Source organism: Pipistrellus kuhlii, unplaced genomic scaffold, assembly GCF_014108245.1.
Source record: "Pipistrellus kuhlii isolate mPipKuh1 unplaced genomic scaffold, mPipKuh1.p scaffold_m20_p_3, whole genome shotgun sequence".
NCBI classification, from domain to species: domain Eukaryota; kingdom Metazoa; phylum Chordata; class Mammalia; order Chiroptera; family Vespertilionidae; genus Pipistrellus; species Pipistrellus kuhlii.
In genome coordinates this window covers 53,878,816-53,900,853 of record NW_023425529.1, presented here as the reverse complement: position 1 = coordinate 53,900,853, position 22,038 = coordinate 53,878,816, and the positions used below count along the sequence as shown (strand labels likewise).

Sequence of the window (22,038 nt, the reverse complement as noted above, 5' to 3'; positions counted from 1 at the left end):
TTGAAAATTTGAAAAATACCCGTAATTCTATAACCCAGAGATAATTATGTTAATATTCTATGCATTTTCTGTCTTTCTTCTATGCATCAAATCATATTATAGATACCTAACACTATATATCATACTGTATATATATATATATATCAAGATCATACTGTATATGTATTTTTAGTCCTGATTTTCTAACCATAACAAGATACATAAAAAAGTTCCCAGGTGATTAAAGCTTTGGTAAATATCTTTTTTCTTCATTAATGCTTAGTTGCTGTGTAGTAAAGAATTAACCAAAAGAGGTCTGGCCTTTGTCCTTGGCTACTCACCAGGCCTCTGGAATGTCCTGTCTGCTATTAGTTGTCTTTGTTTCTCTGGAGGCTTTGGCCATACGACAACCTAACAATGTGATTTACAGTGGCGGTTTTAGGTCATGCATATCCTTTCGAACTTCCAGAGGAAATAGAGACTAAAGTATTACTCTGAACCTTTGGGAAGGCCTGGAGAGTAAAGGTTAGCCATGCAAAAAGAAGGTGATTGAGCTCCAACTAAAATTTTGAATAAAAAAGGCTCAGGTGAGCTTCTAAGGTTGGCAATATTCTGTGTATCCTGTCAACTTAATGTGTTCCTGAGGACAAGGAGGAGTCACACTGAAGCCCTCCCAAATTCCACCCTATGGATCCCTTGTTTTGGCTAGTTCTAATTTGTATTCTTTTGCTACAATAAAACTCTAATTGTAAGTATTAGAGCTTTTCTGAGTTCTGTGTCATTTAACACTAACAAATTACCAAATCCGAGGACAGCCATGGGAAGCCCCATATGTGTAGCCAGATGGTCTGAAGTGAAGGTAGTCCTGGGGGTGCCTGAACATGAAACTTGTGTCTGAATGAGCACTGTTTTCACTGACTGGGCAGTTTGTCAAACTCTCGGTAGCTGGTGTCCAAAGTCTTGAACAGATTTGGAAGTCTGGAAGGTTATGTTTTCAACCTGGAGTGTGCCTAACTCCGAGTAACTCTCCATCACACATTCTAACCTACTGAACCTTTTTTTATTATAACCAGGGCAGCAATGAACATCTTTGTGCATAAAATTATAATTTAATTTTTAATTACTTTTTAAGAAGTAATGGCAAAAAATAAAACGACTATTATAAGGAGTATAAACCTCTAAATTGTTTTTCAAAAGGTGTAATTTATTGACTACCCATGTATACAGGGATTAAAATAGATTTCTATTTCCATTATTTCTAGATAATTATCCTAATAACATCCTTATTTTCACTGTTTCCCCCTAAAATCAATTCTTTTATAATGGACTTCACATATTAGTCCCTGGATTCTTAAGATTTTTATTCCTTTACAAAGCCACCTTACTATTGTTTGACTTTCTCTTTATTCCCTTTAGAATTATGTCAATTTAACTTAGTTTCTTTCTTTTTTTTATTTTAGTAATATGGTAACAATATTCTATACTCTTTTACTTTTTATACTACTTTTCCTGATTCCATACTTCATTTCCATTGTTACAGCTAATCAAGAACCTTTCTTTTTTAATTTTTATCTTTATCTTTTAAATTAATATTTTGAATCCTCACCTGAGAAGGGAGAGAGAGAAACATGGGTGAGAGAGAGAAACATTAATCGGTTGCCTTCTGTACATGCCCCAATTGGGGATTGAACCTGAAACCTAGGTATGTGCCCTGACTGGGAATCAAACCAGCAACCTTTCGGAACATGGGACAATGCTCAACCAATTGAGCCACTTGAGCCGGGCTATTCAAGAATCTTTGAGAATAGAATATTGAATTGTATCAACTCTAATTTGCACCATTAAAAAACCCCCAAACATGCCTATAAAACATTATTAGGCTATTTCTTCTAAATTATAACAACTATAACAAACATGAGAAGATTAACTAAAACTTGAGTACTTACCTCCTCTTCAATAGCAAATAATTTGACAATATTTTTGTGATTGAGTTTTTTTAACACTTCAAATTCTCTCATTTGAACATCTACTGGACGAAGGAAGCTTATGTTATTAAACACTTTGATAGCATATAAGTCACCAGTTTTCTAAAAAAAAAAAAAGAGAGAGAAAGGTCTTACTTATTTATAATATTATAAAGAAGATAAAAAGGTACCATTAGAACTAGCTATAGCAAACCTAAATATTTTTAAACATAGGTAGGGCTCCTGATTTTTTTTAAAGCTACACTAAGTCAATCAATTATTCAATATTTCTTTCAAATTATATGCTTTGGAAAGTAGAAAAGACTACTTTCTTTCATATTAAACGCTTCCTTTATGATACATGTGGCAAAGATAGGCATTTATATATCAGAAAATAAGAGCTCTGACAGTACCAAACGTGAAAGTACATTTTAGATAAGAAACAGAAAGTGAAACAAGAGTTTGATCAGGGCCTAATAATTTTAACCTAATTAAACCAGGAAAAAAAGATTGAAAACTATAGTCCACATATGAAATTTTTAGTAAGAATCTCAAAGTAATGCAATTAACTTTTAAGAAATATTCCCTAGCTACAATAATGTGTGTGTATAAGAGTGTGCAAAAGTAGGAGTTGGAGAGTAAGGTTAAAGTAGACTATGCTCACTGGATTGCACCACTGCTGCCTCTGCAACTTTACCTTTGAGTAGGGAAGATTGTTGGTTTCACACATCATCTCTAGAGGATCAAACACATTTCCTTTTCCTGCCTATGTAGCACCCTGCTCTCACTCTTATGGCTTGCTATACAGTAGATCACACAGAGTTACAATGCACAGCTATACTTGAGAGGGAATCTTAGAAATACAAAACAAATGCTGAATTTTAGATAAACATTACATTCTCAAGTTCTTCATATTAACCTTACTTAAAGGCTCTCTTCCAAACCCTCTCATCTCTTCCACTCTCTCTAATCTATCTGAAAGCCTCTCCTTGGTGATCAGTCCAGATTCTTTGAGTTTAATATTACTTTCCCCATAGTCCAAGGTTGAACTTCCCTCTTTGACCTTGGAGTTCAAGCACCCTTGCCTAAAGGTATTTCATGGCTCTCTGAGCTGCTCCTGCTCTGAAGCCCTCTCTACAGTTTCCACACTTCTTCATTTACAGTTATAACACTCCTCCCCTCCCCTCAGAATCACATGATTTTTTTCTTAAAACCATTTAACTCCTTCACAATCTCACTCTCCAGGATCACTATTCAGTGACCATCTATGTGATGTGATGTGAAGCTTCCCTCACTTCCCACTAAATGCACACATATTTTTTCCAGAGGGCCAATGACATTTTCAGACATATGAAAATTGAAAAACTGAACTATATGTTGGTCAACTATATGTTGGTTCAGTCATGGTAAGGACATTGCCAAATCTATACCATTCAGCAGAGATTTTTCTTAAGGATACTTGTCTCAAACTTAGTCTAAGATTAGGTGAATCTTAACAAAGGCATGAGCAGGAAAAATAATACAATGCTGCAATGTATTATACCCTCTGTGACCAAGGCCAGTATTTTCTGTAGTCTACATTGCACCTGTGTTATGCAATGGAATGTACAATTTTCCCTTTATTCAACTGCACATTTATCATTCACTGTCTGTAAGTCAAAACATACGTGAATATTTAGAGATCTATGTGCCTATATACATATACAGTAAGTTCTCATTTAACATCATCGATAGGTTCTGTGACTTAAAGGGAAATGATGTATAATTAAACCAATTTTACCATAGGGTAACTGATATAAACAACAGTTAAGTTCCTACTGCACCTCATAAATATTATAGCAAAAACCGCATTATTCAAGGACTTGCTGTACACACATGTGCAAATCAACACATCCTTCTCCCAGCTCTCTTCCCTTCAACTTCATCATGGTTATTATATGTTGTACACACACACACACACACACACACACACACACACACACACTAATCCACACACAGTAGCTAAAGGTAACTTGATGAAAAAGAGACAAATTAAGAAGATAATTATAACAGAATAATAAATTGCCTGATCATTCTAAGCAATAACATAAAAGAGTTTAGCTAATATTGTTAAAATTCTTAAATGTTTATTAAGGGCAGACTGGATTTTTTTGGTTCTAGTCCTAAACCCTTGAAATTAATGTCACTGAGAACATGGTTTCTTTTTTTCTAAAAATATATTTTATTGATTTTTCAGAGAGGAAAGGAGAGAGATAGAGAGCTAGAAACATCGATGAGAGAGAATCATCGACCAGCTCAATCCTGCACACCCCCTACCGGGGATGTGCCTGCAACCAATGTACACGCCCTTGACCAGAATCAAACCTGGGACCTTTCAGTCCACAGACCAACGCTCTATCCACTGAGCCAAACCGGTTTTGGCGAGAACATGGTTTCTTAAAACACATCCCTGGGAAGACTATTAGAGAGTGAATACTAAACTGGGTCTTAGCAATCTTTTAAGTCAATTCTTATGTCTCTCAAATCCTTACTTTTGGCTTTCAAACTGTATTGGATAAAGTATATTTTTGTTTCCTTTGAAGACCTTCAGGTTGTCCTCGTCTAATCTTTCCTCATTCATTCATCCATCCACCCATTCGTTCGTTCGTTCTTAATATATTTTATTGATTTCTTACAGAAAGGAGTGGAGAGGGATAGAGAGTTAGAAACATCAAGGATAGAGAAACATAGATCAGCTGCCTCCTGTACACCCCCGACTGGGTATGTGCCCGCAGCCCAGGTACATGCCCTTGACCAGGATCAAACCCGGGACCCTTCAGTCCGCAGGCCGATGCTCTATCTACTGAGTCAAACTGGTTTCTATCATTCGTTCTTTCATTCAACATTTACAGAGTGCCTACTATGTATAGGCACTTAAATAAAGGACATTGAATATGTAATCTAAGTAAAGAAAGAGGACTGGATTATAAGAAATGCTATTTGTTCCAAGTACTTTATTTTTATTATTTTTAACACGTTTTTATTGATTTTTAGAGAGGAAGGGACAGGGAGAGAGAAACACCAATGATGAGAGAGAATAATCTGTCAGCTGCCTCCTGCAAGCCCTCTCCTGCTTCCTGCAAGCTATTCTCTGGGAATCGAAAGGTGACCTCCTGGTTCATGACTCAATATCTCAAACACTGAGCCACACCGGCCATGCTAGTGCCAAGACCTTTAATATGCGTCACCCAATCTCCATCATTTTCTATCACTTCATCAGTTTCAAATTTGCATCGATTCCAAAGCTACCTTGCTACTGACCCCAAAACTCTTTGGGGGCAGGAATTGCACATTATTTGTAGTTATATTCACTAGGTCCACTGCAGTGCCTGACCCATATAAATGTGTCTGACACATATCAATGTGTCTATTAATGTGTTTGTTTGCCCTCCTAACTACAGATCTGCCTTCCCTAATACCCCCACCCCACATCACTGCCGCACTGAACTTCTGTTAGTGAGATCATGCACAACCTTCGGAGGGCTAGGTGGGGAAAGATTAAAAAGGCATAACATATCTCCCTAGTCACTTTTTTCAGCCACCTTCCTGTTTTTCTCTGTTACCCAACATATAACTTCTGTCACCACTGAGTAGAAAGCACTGCCTCTAACATAAGCTATACCTTATAAAATCACAAAGGTACTCTTGAGTATAACAAAAACACCAAGTCTCACATTTTAGTGCAAGTGTGCTTCTTAGAAGAGTACATATCTATACTAATAAAAGGGCAATATGCTAATTAGACTGGACATCTTTTAGATGTCCTTCTGGACAAAGCCATGGTGGCAGCAGCCGAAGCAGAGACAGTTAGGGGCGATAAGGCCAGCAGGGGAGAGCAGTTAGGGACGATCAGGCTGGCAGGGGAGGACAGTTAGGGGAGATCAAGTCGGCAGGGGAGGGCAGTTAGGAGTGATCAGGCCATCAGGGGAGGGCAGTTAGGAGTGATCAGGTTGGCAGGGGAGGGCAGTTAGGGGTGATCAGGCTGACAGGGGAGGACAATTAGGGATGATCAGACCAGCAGGGGAGGGCAGTTAGGAGTGATCAGGATGGCAGGGGAGGGCAGTTAGGGGTGATCAGGCTGACAGGGGAGGACAATTAGGGATGATCAGACCAGCAGGGGAGGGCAGTTAGGGGTGATCAGGCAGGCAGGGGAGCAGTTAGGTGCATCAGGTAGGCAGAGTGGTTGGGGTGATCAGGCAGGCAGGCAGGCAGAGGGGTTAGGAGTGATCAAGTAGACAGGCAAAGTGGTTAGGGGCGATCAGGCAGGCAGGCAGAGGGGTTAGGAGTGATCAAGTAGACAGGCAAAGTGGTTAGGGGCGATCAGGCAGGCAGGCGAATGATTAGGAGCCAACAGTACCAGATTGCGAGAGGGATGTCCGACTGCCGGTTTAGGCCCAATGGGAGTCAGACATCCCCCGAAGGGTCCCAGATTGGAGAAGATCCAGGCCAGGCTGAGGGCCCCTTCCTGCCCCCATGCATGTATTTCATGTACCGGGCCTCTAGTAAAATTATTAAAACCTTCACAATTTTCTCTGTACCAACCTTATGTCTTCCACGAAAGACATTTGCAGTAGCTCCTTGGCCTAAAATATCAGATAAAAGCCACAGATGATTAGAAGTGCTCTGCATCTCGGCTTGGTCAGGCGATCCACTTTGTTATACTAAAAGGAAAGAAAAAATGTGCATATTTGTTTTAAGGGACTACTACATTTAAGAAACAAATGTTAGCTACTTGTAGTCTCAAGTAAGATCACCCCTTATTTATAGCTAAATTGAGGTGTATAAACAGTTCAAAGTGAAATCTAAGTTTCCAACAATAGTAAAGGCAAAGTGTTGTGTGGGTTCTGAATAAAACTAGCCAATGACATATTATATATTTACTTATCAAAAGGTTGAAAAAAACATCTATTTCCTTTCTAACTTTGTCTTTGTCAATGAGAGTGATATTGGCCACTTCTTCAAATGTTTTTAAAGATTAAACAATGAAGAATTATATTTAAAGTGTTTCAAAATAACGCAATAATGTAAAATATAACAATATATTACTTTGTTTCCTTCAAGGGCAGTGCAACACTAATGAAAAAAATTGCTGACTCTGCATTACATTTACATAACTTAAAATTCCATCTACACAGAGCCTGACAATCACAATGGAAAGGTGCAAAAATGACTATTGCCGAAAGATGAATAACTTTTCTGAAATTAAAGGGTAGTTTTCCTAACCTGCAAGTATATAAATATAGATATGTCAAATGTATATTATTAAATCTTAAAAAATAAGCAAAAGGAAACTATGCATGTGCGGGGACAGGAAATATATGGAAAATCTGTTTTTTCTGCTCAAATTTGCTGTGAGCCTAAAATTGCTCTAAAAAGTAAAGTCTATTTAAAAAAAAACATCATCTCTATCTAGTACTGGAAAAAAGCATTATCCCTTTTTTAACACTGTCCTTTAATACTAAAAAGCATATAAGAATACTAAAATTATTTGACCTTCATGTTAGAAAAAAAAGGTATGCTAAAAAGCATAAACACTAGTCTCACCAAATCACCTTAAACTTAAACCTGCTGTAATGTCAGATTAAAACAGATCTTAATATTCCTTTGTAGAACTCTGGCTGGGTAGCTTGGTTGGTTAAAGCATCACCCCAATATGTCAAGGTTGCATGTTCCCCATCATACAAGAATCAACCAATGAATGCATAAATAACTGAAACAACAAATCAAGGTTTCTCCGCCTCTCTCCTTCCCGCCCCCCTGTCAAATTAAAATATAATATATATCCATTGGAGTTAGAATAGACTAGGTCAGTGGTTGGCAAACTCATTAGTCAACAGAGACAAAATCAGCAGTACAATGATTGAAATTTCTTTTGAGAGCCAAATTCTTTAAACTTAAACTTCTTCTAATGCCACTTCTTCAAAATAGACTTGCCCAGGCCGCGGTATTTTGTGGAAGAGCCACACTCAAGGGGCCAAAGAGCCACATGTGGCTCGAGAGCCGCAGTTTGCCGACCACGGGACTAGGTAGTTAGTGATGAATTAATGACTGCCAATATTCCAAGTAGAATTAGAAACTTAAAGAATGGCCAGGGGTCTAAATTTCAGCAATCTTTGATATGCTAAGATATATTTATGTAATTTTACCAGCCATCTAATTCAGATAAGGAATATTATATTCAGCAGTTTATTAAAAATAAGCAATAAAAATAAGATTTCCTTTTAACAAATAAGAAACGTGTGATCTACTGGGGTGATACTGATAAACTTCTCAAATGTCTTTTCAATAATATTTTTAAATAACGAAAACCTCCCCTAATTAACTTGGCTGTTTGAGATAACTGTAAACGGCCAACAGTGTCACTAGGTACCTATCTGTACCTAGTGGATAATATAAAACACGTTTATCAGCTAAGATCTCTGCTCTCTGTTCACAGCTATAAACCCATGGTTTTACAGTGATCTGGGGAAATGTCTTCTAAAAATAGCTTCCAAAAACCCCACCATTAATAGCATGCTAATAGGTGACGCAGCACACCCACAAGGTGCTTGCTGTATAAATGTTCCCAAAATTTTGACACAGGACAGGCAGGCACTCAACAAGTCTGTTCTTGCTGACCCTGCCTTACGTGTACTTCCTGATATACCATCGGAAACGAAAGTTAGCATTTGTCCATCAAAAAAAAAACAAACAAAAAAAAAACACCACGAAATGGGCAGTTCCAGGTTTTCCAAACTCTCCCACCTCGTGACACATGTTAAACAGGTATTTATTCAGCATTCTCAAGTGGAAAAGGTCGTTCTTTGGTTATGCCTTTTGACAATTCCTGGGGAGAAGAACTTAGTTTGAGGCCACTTAGTGAACAAAAAATACCTGGGAAGCGGACTGGAAAACAAACCTACAGCCATTTCCCCAGAGGGGAAGCTTTGCATTATCCATTAATTACGTGTCTGTATATGAAAAACGTCTTCAGCTTCTAGCTTCCCGTGAGTTAACCCCCTCGTTATCATCACTAAAACCTAAAATGCAACATCTTTCTCATCCTCTGACAAAAATAAATCAATCCACTGAACCACGGCCGACCTCGCCAATGCTAGGACCCGGGGCTCAGAGCGGCCGGTCCAAGTGCAAGCGAAGGGGGCGTCGTCTCTCCGGGGCGCCAGGGCCCAGCCTGGTCCACTAACACATCCTCTTTTCTCGGTGCCCGACATCGCCAGCACCCGGAGGGCCCGGGGCGGAAGGGCCGGGAGTCTAGATGGAGGGAGCCGACCCTTCCTCCGGGACTCACACGCCCCAGACCCCCGGGGGCGGCGTCCGCTCGGCCGGGGGACGCGAAGCGGGGAGTCCGCCTCGGGCCGCGCGGGGCTCCTGGGGGCGCCCGCCCCGCCCCCGCTCTGACTCAGCACCCCGGTTCCCCACGGAGGGCGGGGACCCTCCGCGAGGCCCGTGCTGCGCGGCGTGGCCCCTTCCCCCCGCGCCGCGGCCCCCCCGCCCGCAGCCACCCCACTCACCGCGCCCGGTCGCCTCCGCGCCACCGCCAGCGGGCTCCCGCGGCCTCCCAGCGCCTCAGGACACTTCCGGCTTCGCCAACCCGGTCCGGGGGCCACGTGACCGAGGGCCGGCGCGCGCGCGTGTGCGCGTGCGCACGCCCCAGGGTCCGGCCTCAGCCTTGGAAGCTGCCGCGCGGTGGGTTCGCCAGCCGTCTCTAGTGGGGGGGTAAGGGGGGGAGAGTGGAGAAGCTGGGGGTGTCCGCAGCGCGACACCCCTTCTGCTGAGGGTGAAACCGGGGAGCCCTGCACAATGATTCAGATCCCCGTAATCGCGAACCCCGCCCCGTCCTGGAGAGCAGGGTGCGGCGCGGGGCGACAGCGGGGAAGACAGAGCGGAAGTCCTCATTGTAACCATCAACTGACAGGTGTGCAGAATGCTGGGCACCTGGGGGGCTCTCACTGGGCAACACCGGAGCCCGAAAGGATAGATAGTATCTGTTTTCAAGACCACGTTGGTTGCAGTGGAGCTAGGCGATTGCTTCTTAATTATTCACTCGTGAAAGTATTTATGTAAATAAGCTCTTATAAGTCCCTCTTTTAAGCGGAATTTTGGGAAAATGACCATATTAGAGAGCTTTTTATGGACTACAATCAGGCCCAGCAGTATCCGTGCTGCCAAGGTCTCAGGCAGCTAGCCATCCCTTCTGCCGACTGACAGCCCTGCTGACCCAGAGCTTGCCAAAAGAGAACAGCAAGAAACGGGAAACAGCGACAAAAGTGGTTTAGACCAAAGGTTTTTGAATGGAACAGACCTGGGGCTGCTGTTCCAGCTCTTCCTGCCAAATACTGAACTTTAAACAAGTGTGTTTGTGTTTTGTTTTATATACACAACTTAACAAAAGCCCACTGTGATCCGTTGTTACAAAGGAAGTTACTTTATTAGACTTTTAAACAATGTTTAAGCGGTGGAGTCATTCTAACAACAAATCTATTCACTGCATACAATTCCAACCAGTTCTCCCATAGCTAATGCTAAGGACCTGTCAAAGTTCCTTGCAACAGTAAAGCCCATAGCTCAAAGTTTATGGGAGAAGTGATGAGCTGAGCTCAAGCTTTTTATTCACACATTTACCACACAGTAATTGATACATTTTGAAATACCAGTGTTTTCTTAAAGGTCAAGCCACTTGTGAACCAGTGTAAGCATTTACTTTAGGATTTAAATAAAACTGTTAGGCACAGAATAAAAAATTCTTTTGGTTCCATAGTCAAGTCACACAAATCACTAAGCTTTTTGCCTCGATGTTACCTCACCTGTAAACAGGTGAGATTCACCCTTGTGACAATTATTTGAGTGCTTGTTTTTGGAAATGAAGTGCAATACAAATAAGGTAATTCATGATTGAACAGTTTCCTAATTACTATGGCACTCTACATAAAGTGCCCTGGGAAACTTCAAGGAATGAAGATAGGAATTCTATATGGTTATATAACATGAAGTTTCATTTCTATTACACTCTTACTTGCCATGTCTTATTTCTCTTAGCTCTGAACACATGTGAATCTTTGAAGGGCTTTAAAAAGCCAGGGAAGGAGCAGGTGTCATCTTTACATATGTGGAATAGTTCAGTAACCATAGCTTGTATCAAGCCTTCGTGGGCAGGTATTGCAATAATCTCTTTTCATGTTTAACTTAATCAGTTTTTAGTTATGAGGTAGCTACCATTATTTCTCTCATTTTGCACAAGGGGAAACTGTGGAGAGAGAACTTGCTTAAGGTTCAAAAAGCAGTTACTGGCAGAACTGTCATTTGAACCTACTTAAATGAACTGTTATCTGGATCCTAAATCTGTGCTCTTGACCACTATGCTATGCTACTCATTAGCACACTTTGAACAATTAGTATTATTGCAACAGGTGCAATATTCTTTCCCAAAGTACAAGGGGACTTATAAACAAAGCACTCAGCTTTTAATCATCTATTTTTAAAAAATCCTTATTGAAGTATAATATACATTCTATTGATCTAGTTTTACAATTCAGTCAACTTAGTTCAGTATGTTTATTCTGTAACATAAGGGAAATGTTTAAAATCACTTCTGGAATTAACCCCAGAAAAAGGTCTATGTGCACAATTTAGAATACAATTTTAGGGAATTTATAGACCACTGAAGCTCATCCATAAGATCCCTTGGGACCATATTGGCCAAAGGTAAAAACAAATAAACAAACAAACAAAACCCCCACAGAAACACCCAACCATCCCCTAAAATTTTACTTAGAATTTTAGAATTTAAACTTAAGTACAGTAATTCTGCTACTCAAGGTTGTCCCTCTTTCTGTAATTTTCCAATACTACTGCTATTGTTTTCCCTCTTGCCTTCTTGCCGTCATGAATAAAAATGGAAGAAAACAGGGGAAGGTACTTCTACTAACTATAATAAATGAGCAACAACTACTGTAATTACAAGCACCAAACACACAGGTATATTGTGCCTACGTAGATCCAATAAAAGAGGTAGAAAAAAATTGGATTTTTAATTCTGTCAACAGAATCACACGGGCCTCTTGTAGGGCATTTAAAAAAGATTCTATTTAGCCGAAACCGGTTTGGCTCAGTGGATAGAGTGTCAGCCTGTGGACTGAATGGTCCCGGGTTCGATCCCGGTCAAGGGCATGTACCTTGGTTGCAGGCACATCCCCAGTAGGGGGTGTGCAAGAGGCAGCTGATCGATGACTCTCTCTCATCAATGTTTCTAACTATCTCTCTCCCCTCCTCTCTAAAAAAAAATCAATAAAATATATTAAAAAAAAAAGATTCTATTTAATAGAACTAAGTTGCATATAGCTTTTTAGGAACATAATAAAATAAACCACCTAAAAGCTCATATGTGCAATCCTTTAAATGGGAAGTGACAGAAAGATAAAATGAGAAAATAAGGCTAAAGTATTTATAATAATTCCAAAAAAGACTTGGTAGATTCACTATGTAAATTTTATTTTATTTATTTTTTATAAAAAAATGTGTAACACCAGTACCTACTCTTAAATCAGTTAATTTATGAAACCATTCTTTTTTGTAGAATACTTATTGGCATCGAAACATTTTAAAGAAATGTAATGGCTATCTACAAAAAAATTAGTTTTGATCTGTTGTATCCCACCCCATACTTTAAGTCTGCACAGATAAAAGAAAATTTAAAATTTCAAACATTTTATATTTCGCAATTTAAAAAAGTACAGTTTTCCTACTATGGTCTTTAAAGGACTTAAAGTTTCAAGTAAAGATAAAATGGTAGTAGAATAACTCTGCTGTATCTTTTAACAGCTTTTTTATATAGAACAATTTAAATCGGCATGCAAGCAACTTCTCTTGTTGTTACATACCCGTATTTAGGGAAAATTACACACATTTTACAGAAAAATCCCAATACATATACTGTAATAAGCTCAGCGCCAAGTTAAAAAGACCAGTGTGAATGGCACACAAAACTGCTTCTTTATAAATTATTAACTGGAATTTCTGATCATAAATCCTGATCATGAAGTAGGCACAGGGAGATCCAGTTCTTAGGGCCTTGCTCTCTGGAAGAACACCTGCAAATAAAGTATTGATACAGTCAGTATTGATCTCCAAAATACCACCTTTCACTTGAAGAATGGCTCTAAGTTGCTGAGTGCTATTTACTCTTCTATAAAATTCAGCAGATACTGCCTTGGCCGATGTGGCTCAGTTGATTGAGCGTTATCCATGCACTAACGGTCGCTGGCTTAATTCCCGGTTAAGGCACAAACCCAGCATGCAGGCTCGATCCCTGGATCGATTAGCTAAACTCGGGAGGCAACAGATCGATATTTCTGTCTCACATCAATGTTTCTCTGTCTCTCAAATCAATAAAAATGTATTTAAAAATTCAGTAGATATTTAAAACATTTCACATAAATTCAACACAATACAAGTTAAGAACTTTGTCTTTTGGACAATTTGAAAAAGTCTATAGATAACTTATGGTGACAATATTAAGTAGGGAAACTACTTGAAATAAAGTATTTCACTAATGCTATGAGAGTCAAGTGATCAGAGGAAAACATGCTTTTAATACATTTTGCTGACTGGCACTACTATCAAAATTAATGCTGAGAAATTAAATCTCGAGGAAGAAACAAGTCAAAGCTACAGATAGCAGTTGTTATCCCTTAAGAAATTTATTATTTATTTGATTATTAAAAAGTACCGGAAGCTGAGACGGTTAAGAGTGTTGTCCTGATAGGCCTAGGTTGCAAGTTCAAACACCAGTCAGGGCACATATAAGAATCAACCAATGAATGCATAGATAAAATGGAACAACAAATTGATGTTTCTCTCTCCCCTGCCCCTTTAAAATCAATTTAAAAAAATACTTAAAAAAAAATACTTTTAGCCCAGGTGGTGTGGCTCAGTGTTTGAGAGTCAACCTATGAACCAGGAGGTCATGGTTCGATTCCTGGTCAGGACACATGCCTGGGGTTGCAGGATTGATCCCCAGTAGGGGTGTGCATGAGGCAGCAGATCAATGATTCTCTCTCATTATTGATGTTTCTCTCTCATCCTCTCTGAAATCAATAAAAATATATTTTAAATATATATATGAAAAAACACTGAATACCAAACTAAGAAATATGAATGTATTTTTAGTCAACAGCAGGCTGTGAAAGTTTTGAATTAGGGGAATGAATTTCAGGAGTCTATTCAGTGTTGTCAAGAAGACCTGCTTGGTGAGAATAGGGAAGGGCGATCAGTAAGTTAACAAGCCTATCCCAGATAGCAAGGAAGGGACAGCAAGTGAGTGAGGAGGAAGAATCTGCAAAGGATCTGAGGACCCATTAGCATGAAGGGAGTAGGCATGAAAGAAGGAACTTCATTTTTTCAAACTAGAAGAATAATGCTACCAATGACTTAATGCTATCAATATAGAGAAGTTGGACTTGGGAGAGAGACATTTTATAAATGCTGCTTGGAATAAATTATGTTTGGAGCAAAAACTGCTACAATGTACACATATCTGCTGTTACAGACCCCTTTAATAGTTACAATTTTTTGAATCCTTGAATGCAGTTTGATTCATCAGTTATTTGATAGGTTATCTTCACAGGCACTTTGCTTTTATGGGGAAATGGGAGCAGGAGGATCCGTGATGATAAACAGTAATTCTCAACATTCTTCTCACAAGTCCTTTTGTCAGTTTAAGCTGACAAACTACTACTACTGCTACTACTACTGCTACTGGGGAAAAACTGGCACGGGAAGAGTTTAGAACCAAAGCCAAAGGATAGGATACTTAAACTCTGCAAAGCCCCTTGACTTATAAAGCCTCTTGACTGGACTTGGGCAAAAGAACCACGCAGCCGTGCATTAAATTACCTGCTACCAAAACATTTAGCATGTGCTTTGTCCTCAAATTTGATAAAGAACAGTTAATAAATAAAAAATAAAGAACAATTCCTCCTCCAGCCCAGGAGCTCCTTAAGGGCAGGGAAAGTCACTCATATTGGTATTTGCAGCAGTTGGCATAGTACCTGTTACATAAAAAGCAGTCAGGAAGTACTGAAGGAATACTTAGGTGAAAGCAAGATAGTGCTGTCTCAAGAATTTAATTATAAACAGAATACCAAATAAACATATAGCACTTCTTCCCGATGTGGAGGGTTTTTAAAAATTCAGTGATTGCTATACAATGTATAAAGAGCCTTGCTGGCCAAATCTGAGGACTCTACTTTTTTGTCTGTTTTACAACTCAAGTTTCAAGATAGGATACAACCAAGTAACTCATACTCATACTTCTGTTTTTATATTTTTAGATACTTCCGTTCAACTCCATATGGGCAACTGTTCTTAAACATTACTTGATCCTATTTCATTACATCATGAAACTGTAAAATAAAACTGGCATTTTCATACCAAATGCTCAGGCACATACATATTCAGTGTCTTACCCAACTCTCTATGATCTTATGTTCAGTTGACAGGGGTTTCACAGAAGACTCTAAAGTATAACATCCATAACTATAGATTTTTAGAAGCATGTTTTAGAGCAAAGAGATGCCAAAATAATAGTTGGTCAAACTACAGCCTGCCTGGCTGCTGTGGCTCAGTTGGTTGGAGAGTCACCCTGTGCACAAAAGGGTGGTGTGTTCAACTCCAGTTGGGGAGCAGACTGTAAGGGAGGCAACAGATGGATGTTTCTGTCTGTCTCCCTCACGTCTCTCTCTCTAATCAATTAAAATATATCCTTGGGTGAGGACTAAAAAACAAAACAAACTACAGTATCCTATCTATATAAAAGGCTAGTATGCTAAGTGTCCGACAGTTCGGGTAATGATGTCAAGTGGCAACACCTGGCTTCCTCTCCCTATGGACGAGCCTCCTTGCAGTTTCTTCAGCTCAGGAGCACAGACTTGCTTTATAGCCAGGTGGAAACACTTTACATTATAACTAAATGTTTATGAAGTGTGCCTCATTTCATTTGATCCTCACAGAAGTCCTAGAACAGGAAGATAGGAGACTTGGTGAAATCCTATTTTATTTTCATTAGCCGGGGGGGGAAAAACAGAGATTTAGAAAGCTTAGAAACTTGACCCAACTGAAAGAAATGGTGGACCTTGAAAATGACTTCAGGTTTTCTCACTGTGCAGAATATAGTCAAACACTGCTGCAGTTAAAAATTTTGCCCTTTGCTCTCCCTGCATGATCTACAATAATAATATGCTTTGTGTTGATATTTACTGCTGTGTTTCTGACAATTACCTGAAAGAGTAGTTGGGATGCTTCACTGGGCTGGAAAAAGTTTAATCATAAAGCAGGTCTAATTAAGCAAGATTGTTCTATATCTATAAAAGGCTAAGTTGGCTTGTGCATATGTGATACATAGAAAGTGCTCGCTGGAGCCAATTGCATTTGTTTCGATCTGTCATCGTCAATTGTGAATTTGGTTGTTTTTGTTGACATCCTGAAGCTGAAAGAAAGCGGTGGCGTGGCAGGGAAGTAACAATGGCAATTAAATATGATCGTAATAATGATCAAGGTAGGTATAATTCTCCCCACGTAAAAAGTTGCCGTCTATTCAAAAACAAAGATTGGAGGACCTCCTTTTGAAAGGGACTTGCTAATTCATTGCAAACCAGATCCCAATAATCCGAATGCCACTAAACTGAAACAAATTAGTATCTTGTTTCTTACATTAGATGCAATGATGTATCCTATTCTTTTACCACATGGTGAAAAAGGCTGGGGAATGGATATTGCATTAAGACTCAGAGACGACAGTGTGAGTCTTTATACAATAATGCTAGATTCAGCGAGTGATGCTGAAAAGGAAAAATTTTCCATCGAATTTCTTAAAAGTATTATTCCTTCGGGAATGCCATGTCATAGATTAGAATCAAAAGTAGGTGTAATCATCATGCCACAGAGAAATCTTAATGGTAAATGGGGGTCTTTGTAATGATACTAGATTTATTATCAAAAGATTGCAGCGTAACATAATCGAAGCTAAAGTATTAACAGGATTTGCAGAGGAGATGTTGCTCTGATTCCAAAAACTGATTTGTCCCCATCTGACCCTGCCTCAGTGATAGAATAAGTTTAATCAATTTATCAGTCATTGTTCTTATCAATGTAGTTTTTATATCATGTTTTTTTTCTTTTTATATCATCTTTGTTATATCATGTTATTGTTTATTAATCAATTTATATATTATTTTCATATACATTTTACTAATTTTCTTTAATCTCTGACATTTCTATTATAGAGAAAGGGCAAATAGCGGTATTAAAATATTTCTTCTAATTAATTTCCTTTCAATGTGCATGAATTCGTACATTGGACCACTAGTAATATATATTCTCTCTTAGCTCCAAAACATTTCCTAATTATATGAAGATATGTAAGTTTTTCAAATACCTACCTTTAAGTAGTTTTTAAAAACTTTAGCATCAGGCTGCTGAAGAGCTTGACAAAACTCCTGGGGGGCCAGAAGGGAGGAAAGAACAGAATCAATCTATTTGTATTACATTCATAATAATATAAATCCATAGCATTGTTTTAAAATTGTGATTGAAAACATAAAGCTTACCATCTTAAGCATTTTTAGGTGTACAGTATAGCAGTGTTAACCATATGCACAATGCAACTCCCCACACACCCAAGCCCCTGGCTATCACCATTCTATTTTCTGTTTTAAGACTATGACAATAGGTACTTCAATATAATTAGAATTTTGTAGTACTTGTTTTTCTGAGACTGGCTTATTTCACTTAGCATAACGTCAAAGGTTTGTCCAAGTTGTAGCATATGACAGCATTTCTCTTTTTTAAGGCTGAATAATAATCTGTTATCCATTTACCTACGAATGGACATTTGCACTGCTTCAAATCTATAATATTTGTAACTTGTAAAAATTAATCTGAACAGTTCCTCACCAACCATGTTTATATAGTATTTTCAAATCTAATACTTGTCAGACAGCTGCTTTCACTTTTGAGAATAAGGTTCTCCTATCTATTTAATAAAAACTACACTGATATGGCCATTCTTACCTAGTTAGTAACTGAGCAAAGCCAGACCAAGTCGTTATCCTTCATAATCAAATTATTAGATAGTAATATAATTTTGTTTCAGTCAGCAATCTGGATAATATTAGCTACTCAAAATCAAATGACATATTTCTATTTTCATGAGCATTAAGATCACGAGTAACTAGTAGTTTATTGTTTTAATAAAATATTAGCTTACAAGTAATAACTGAAAAAGTTGATTAATATCTATAGAGTTAAAGATGTGTTATAGAGAACAAAAATTCATTAAAAATGAGTTGGCCGATTACTCTTATGTGAGATCTGATTTTTCACTCAATTTTTTCAATGCTTCTTATAAAATAGCATTATAAACCATTGTTTTATATGGTTTATACAAGAGATTCTACACAAGAGATTTGAACTAGTTTTAACCAAAACTTTGACACCTTATCAGATCTATGTGCTATCGTACAAGCAGTCTGGATAAACTATATGCCAAGAAAATAACTAAAAGCCATTAAAAATTATTCTGTAACAGTGCAAAAGTGAAATAGCGTTCCAACCCCTTACCTCAAAATATAGTTTCAGATTTACGAAGTAAGCACATATAAAATAAACTATCTGACATAAACCTTCAGAACAGATTTGTGGGCCTTGGTCCCCTTTGGACTCCTTTGAGAACGATTTTTAACACATGGGATTACAAAGGAAACTAATAATGAATTATGGTTATAAAAATTTTTTTGACATGTGGTAGAATAAAACACTCAGTAATAAGTTCTAGTGGCATATTTTAACTCCTAATTTCAAACTACTAATGAGTGTAAGTAATATTTTGAGACCTTGAAACTAGTGATACAGAAAATATCTGTGATTTTCTTATTGGTGACAGAGTCACAGCAATGTGAATACTTCTGTGATTAGTCACATACACAATGACAGATCAAATTTCTATTAAAGGTTAGTGAAAATATTTTTCCTATTCAATTTCAGAGCCACCTCCCTCTCCCAAGTTTGGACTCTTGCTATCCTATACACAGTAGAACATCAACTTGAATGCAGTTTGGCTTTCTTGGATCAAAATTTAGTTTGAATTATAGTCATATTTATTTAATTAAATTAAGAGGAAAATCTGCTAGTGCAGCTCTTACTTGAATTATCTCTGGAGCTACTTGCAAGGAAGGTAGGTATTCTTGTTGAAGATACTGAACACATTCTGGGCCCTGAAAACGAAAAGATGGTAATAACTAAATTATTTTCTTCCTTGACATCAGTAATGCTTTAAGAGAAACTGGGAGCAACATATGTATACTTTAAACACAATACAGTACTGTGATTAAGAACAGACTCTAAAACCAGAGTCTGCTTTGTTTTGAAGACTGGCTCTGACAAATTTCTGATAATTGGGCAAGTTACTTAACTTCTCTGAGCCTCAGTTCCCTATCTTAAAAAAAATGGAGTTGTTGGAGGGTTGGATGAGTTTAGAAATGTAAAGCTTTTAAAAAGCACTTTAGTATTTACTATAAAACAGTAAGTGTTATGTAGTGCTAAAAATTGAACAAATATTCTTTTAAATTCAGGAGGTCATCATGTCTTCTATGCACTGAAAGGAAACAGCAAACAGAAGTGCTCCTGTTCAATCCACCACTGGGTGGACTCTAGGGCAGTACCACAGTAATGACTATCTTTAGAAACTAAAATACAAGCAAGAAAGATCAAAATGATAGGCTAGGACGTAATATAAGTAAAAACATAACTTCCTTTTTCTGCTCACAAAATAAGGAAAAAGAATTTAGTAGCCAGATGAGGCAACCAAAACCCAGAAATATAGGATTATTTGCCCAGTCTGCTGATTAAAACTGTACTAAAATCAGGTTACCTGACTTGCTCTATACTGCTATCTTCTAGTACTTCTAGGTGCTAAAAACTGTAACAGTAGTTTTCTGGGGCAATTTGGGGTTAAGTTTGGTGAAGGGAAGAGAGAAAATTTCCACAAACTAGCCCCTGGCTCCCCCACTGCTTCTTAGACACTATAAAGAAACTCAGGATACAATTTGAAAGCAGTTATCCTATAACAATGTGTTTCTGCGAGAGAGGCCTCAAGCAAATGTAATAAATCCAAAAGTAAAAAAAGCTAAACTTCACTTTTAAATGTGAATCTGACTGACTTCAACCTGGTCCAACTGAAAGTAACAGTTATCAAAATTAAATCAATCCATCTTTCCTCAATACACTTCTCCCTGCATTGACACCTCATTTCTAGTTCAGTGTTACTGCTCCTGAACCAAAGGATTTATCTATGTTTCTTCTTCCTTGATTCCTGGGCCCTCTAACCCAATGGACCTCGGTCACAATTTAGTCTTCAAAGGAAGGCCATTCCTAATTGAGAGGAGGTAACGTTTTACTGAAAGTTTCTCACCTCTTTCTGCAGTCTATTCTCCCTAAACTTAACTTCTCATGAACTGCTCATCATCTCATACAACCCCACTGTTATCACTTAAAAACACAGCATACTTGTTTTACCTTTTAAATCAGAAAAAGTAAACTTCTACCTTAAGAGGAAGTCAGTCAGTGAATAAATGAAAAAAATAAAACAAAGCAAAACATCTTCAAATATAATATTCCATATGATTCAATTCTGTGTGTCTAAACGAGAGCTTCTAAGGACAAGATAATACTTCTGAACTGTAAATATCACTTATTGTTTTTTTGTCATCCTGATTCTCTAGCATCCAATGATGTTCAACCCATCTGCTCTTTTGTGACTCTCTTCCTTTAGCTTTTACAACTTTGGTTCTACTTCTAGTTTCCCCTAACTCTAGCTTTAGCCAAGGTTTTCTGTCCTGGTCTTAGAAGGCTCACTTCTAAGAGACTTTCTCCAAAATCAGTATTTAGTCCTAACTGGTTCAGACCATATTCTAAACTGTCCTCTGAACATTATTTTCTGATTTAGCTATCCTAAATTATAACCCAACCTTTCACACATAGAGCACACCTAGTCCCATTTCAGCTTTTATTTATTACTTCTGCCATCATACTTTAAACATGTTAACACTATTTTCTACCAAATCTACTATGTGATGTCTTATGTCTCCATACACTACTTAACTATGCCCGGAATGCCAGTTCCTCCTATAGTCCAATGAATCTATATTTAAGGTCTGTCAGAAAAAAATGTAAAAACTGCCTCTTTCTAATGGCTTTCTTAATATTGCTCTCAGAGGCCAAGTTGTTCCTTCTTTTTTAATTCCATAATATTACACTTAATATATATATGTATAAAATTTTTAAAGAGCTTACTTAACCCATCCCATTAAGCTATTATGCATGGGTCTCTCCTGATTCGAAGATCTATAAATAAGGGAGAATTAAAAAAAATATTTTATTACTAGAGGCCCCATGCACAAAATTCGTGCACTGGGGTGGGGGTGGGGTCCCTTCTCACAGTCCAGGAGCCCTCAGGGGATGTCCTACTGACGGCTTAGGCCCACTCCCTGCAGGAGGCCTCCCTCTTCAGGACACAATCTGGCTAATCAGGGAAGGTGCCACCCCCATCACCCTGCTGCCACTGCTGGCCGCTGCAGCCCCCAAGGTGTTTTCATCAACAGACTCCAGTCCCTTCACCATGAAAAAAGTGACAACTTTCTTTAGGCATTTTCAAGATGTCTCTTTCATAGGATATGACATTTCTTTCTTTTCTTTTTAATCCTCACCTGAGAATATTTTCCCATTGATTTTTAGAGAGTGTGGAAGAGAGAGGGAAAGACAGAGAAACATCAATGTGAGAGGGACACTACAATTGGTTGCCTCCTGCATGAGCCCTGACCTGGGCCCCAGCCAGAAAGGAGCCTGCAACCCAGGTACATGCCCTTGACCAGAATCGAACCCGGACCTGCGGTCAGCAAGCTGGGGCTCTACCCACTAAGCCAAACCAGCTAGGGTAAGATATAACATTTCTTAGCCCCTCCAACAGTGGACCTTCATTTTTTTCCTCCAGGAGTGAGGTGGGAAA

General features: G+C 38.4%; 2 protein-coding genes across 7 annotated transcripts in view; both read right to left on the bottom strand.

Moving 5' to 3' along the window:
• The window catches only part of TBK1 (TANK binding kinase 1), a 41,872-nt gene extending 32,228 nt beyond the window's left edge, over positions 1 to 9,644 (bottom strand). Inside the window, exons 1-3 of one of the 2 annotated variants that reach the window (XM_036458865.2) lie at positions 9,494 to 9,644; positions 6,525 to 6,643; positions 1,926 to 2,066 (exon numbers count right to left, since the gene is read on the bottom strand). In XM_036458865.2, coding sequence (XP_036314758.1) covers positions 1,926 to 2,066; positions 6,525 to 6,611 — 228 coding nt within the window. In that variant the 5' untranslated portion in view covers positions 6,612 to 6,643; positions 9,494 to 9,644. Of the gene's footprint in view, positions 1 to 1,925; positions 2,067 to 6,524; positions 6,644 to 9,493 lie in introns of those variants that run through there. The other variant, XM_036458866.2, reaches the window with a different exon arrangement.
• Positions 9,645 to 12,449: 2,805 nt separating this feature from the next.
• XPOT (exportin for tRNA) overlaps positions 12,450 to 22,038 on the bottom strand; it is a 43,833-nt gene continuing 34,244 nt past the window's right edge. For all 5 annotated transcript variants that reach the window (XM_036458860.2, XM_036458861.2, XM_036458863.1 and 2 more), the window contains 3 exons: positions 19,178 to 19,249; positions 17,417 to 17,473; positions 12,450 to 13,069 (listed from right to left, as the gene is read on the bottom strand). In XM_036458860.2, the coding sequence (XP_036314753.1) occupies positions 13,043 to 13,069; positions 17,417 to 17,473; positions 19,178 to 19,249 (156 nt within the window). In that variant the 3' untranslated portion in view covers positions 12,450 to 13,042. The remainder of the gene's footprint in view (positions 13,070 to 17,416; positions 17,474 to 19,177; positions 19,250 to 22,038) is intronic.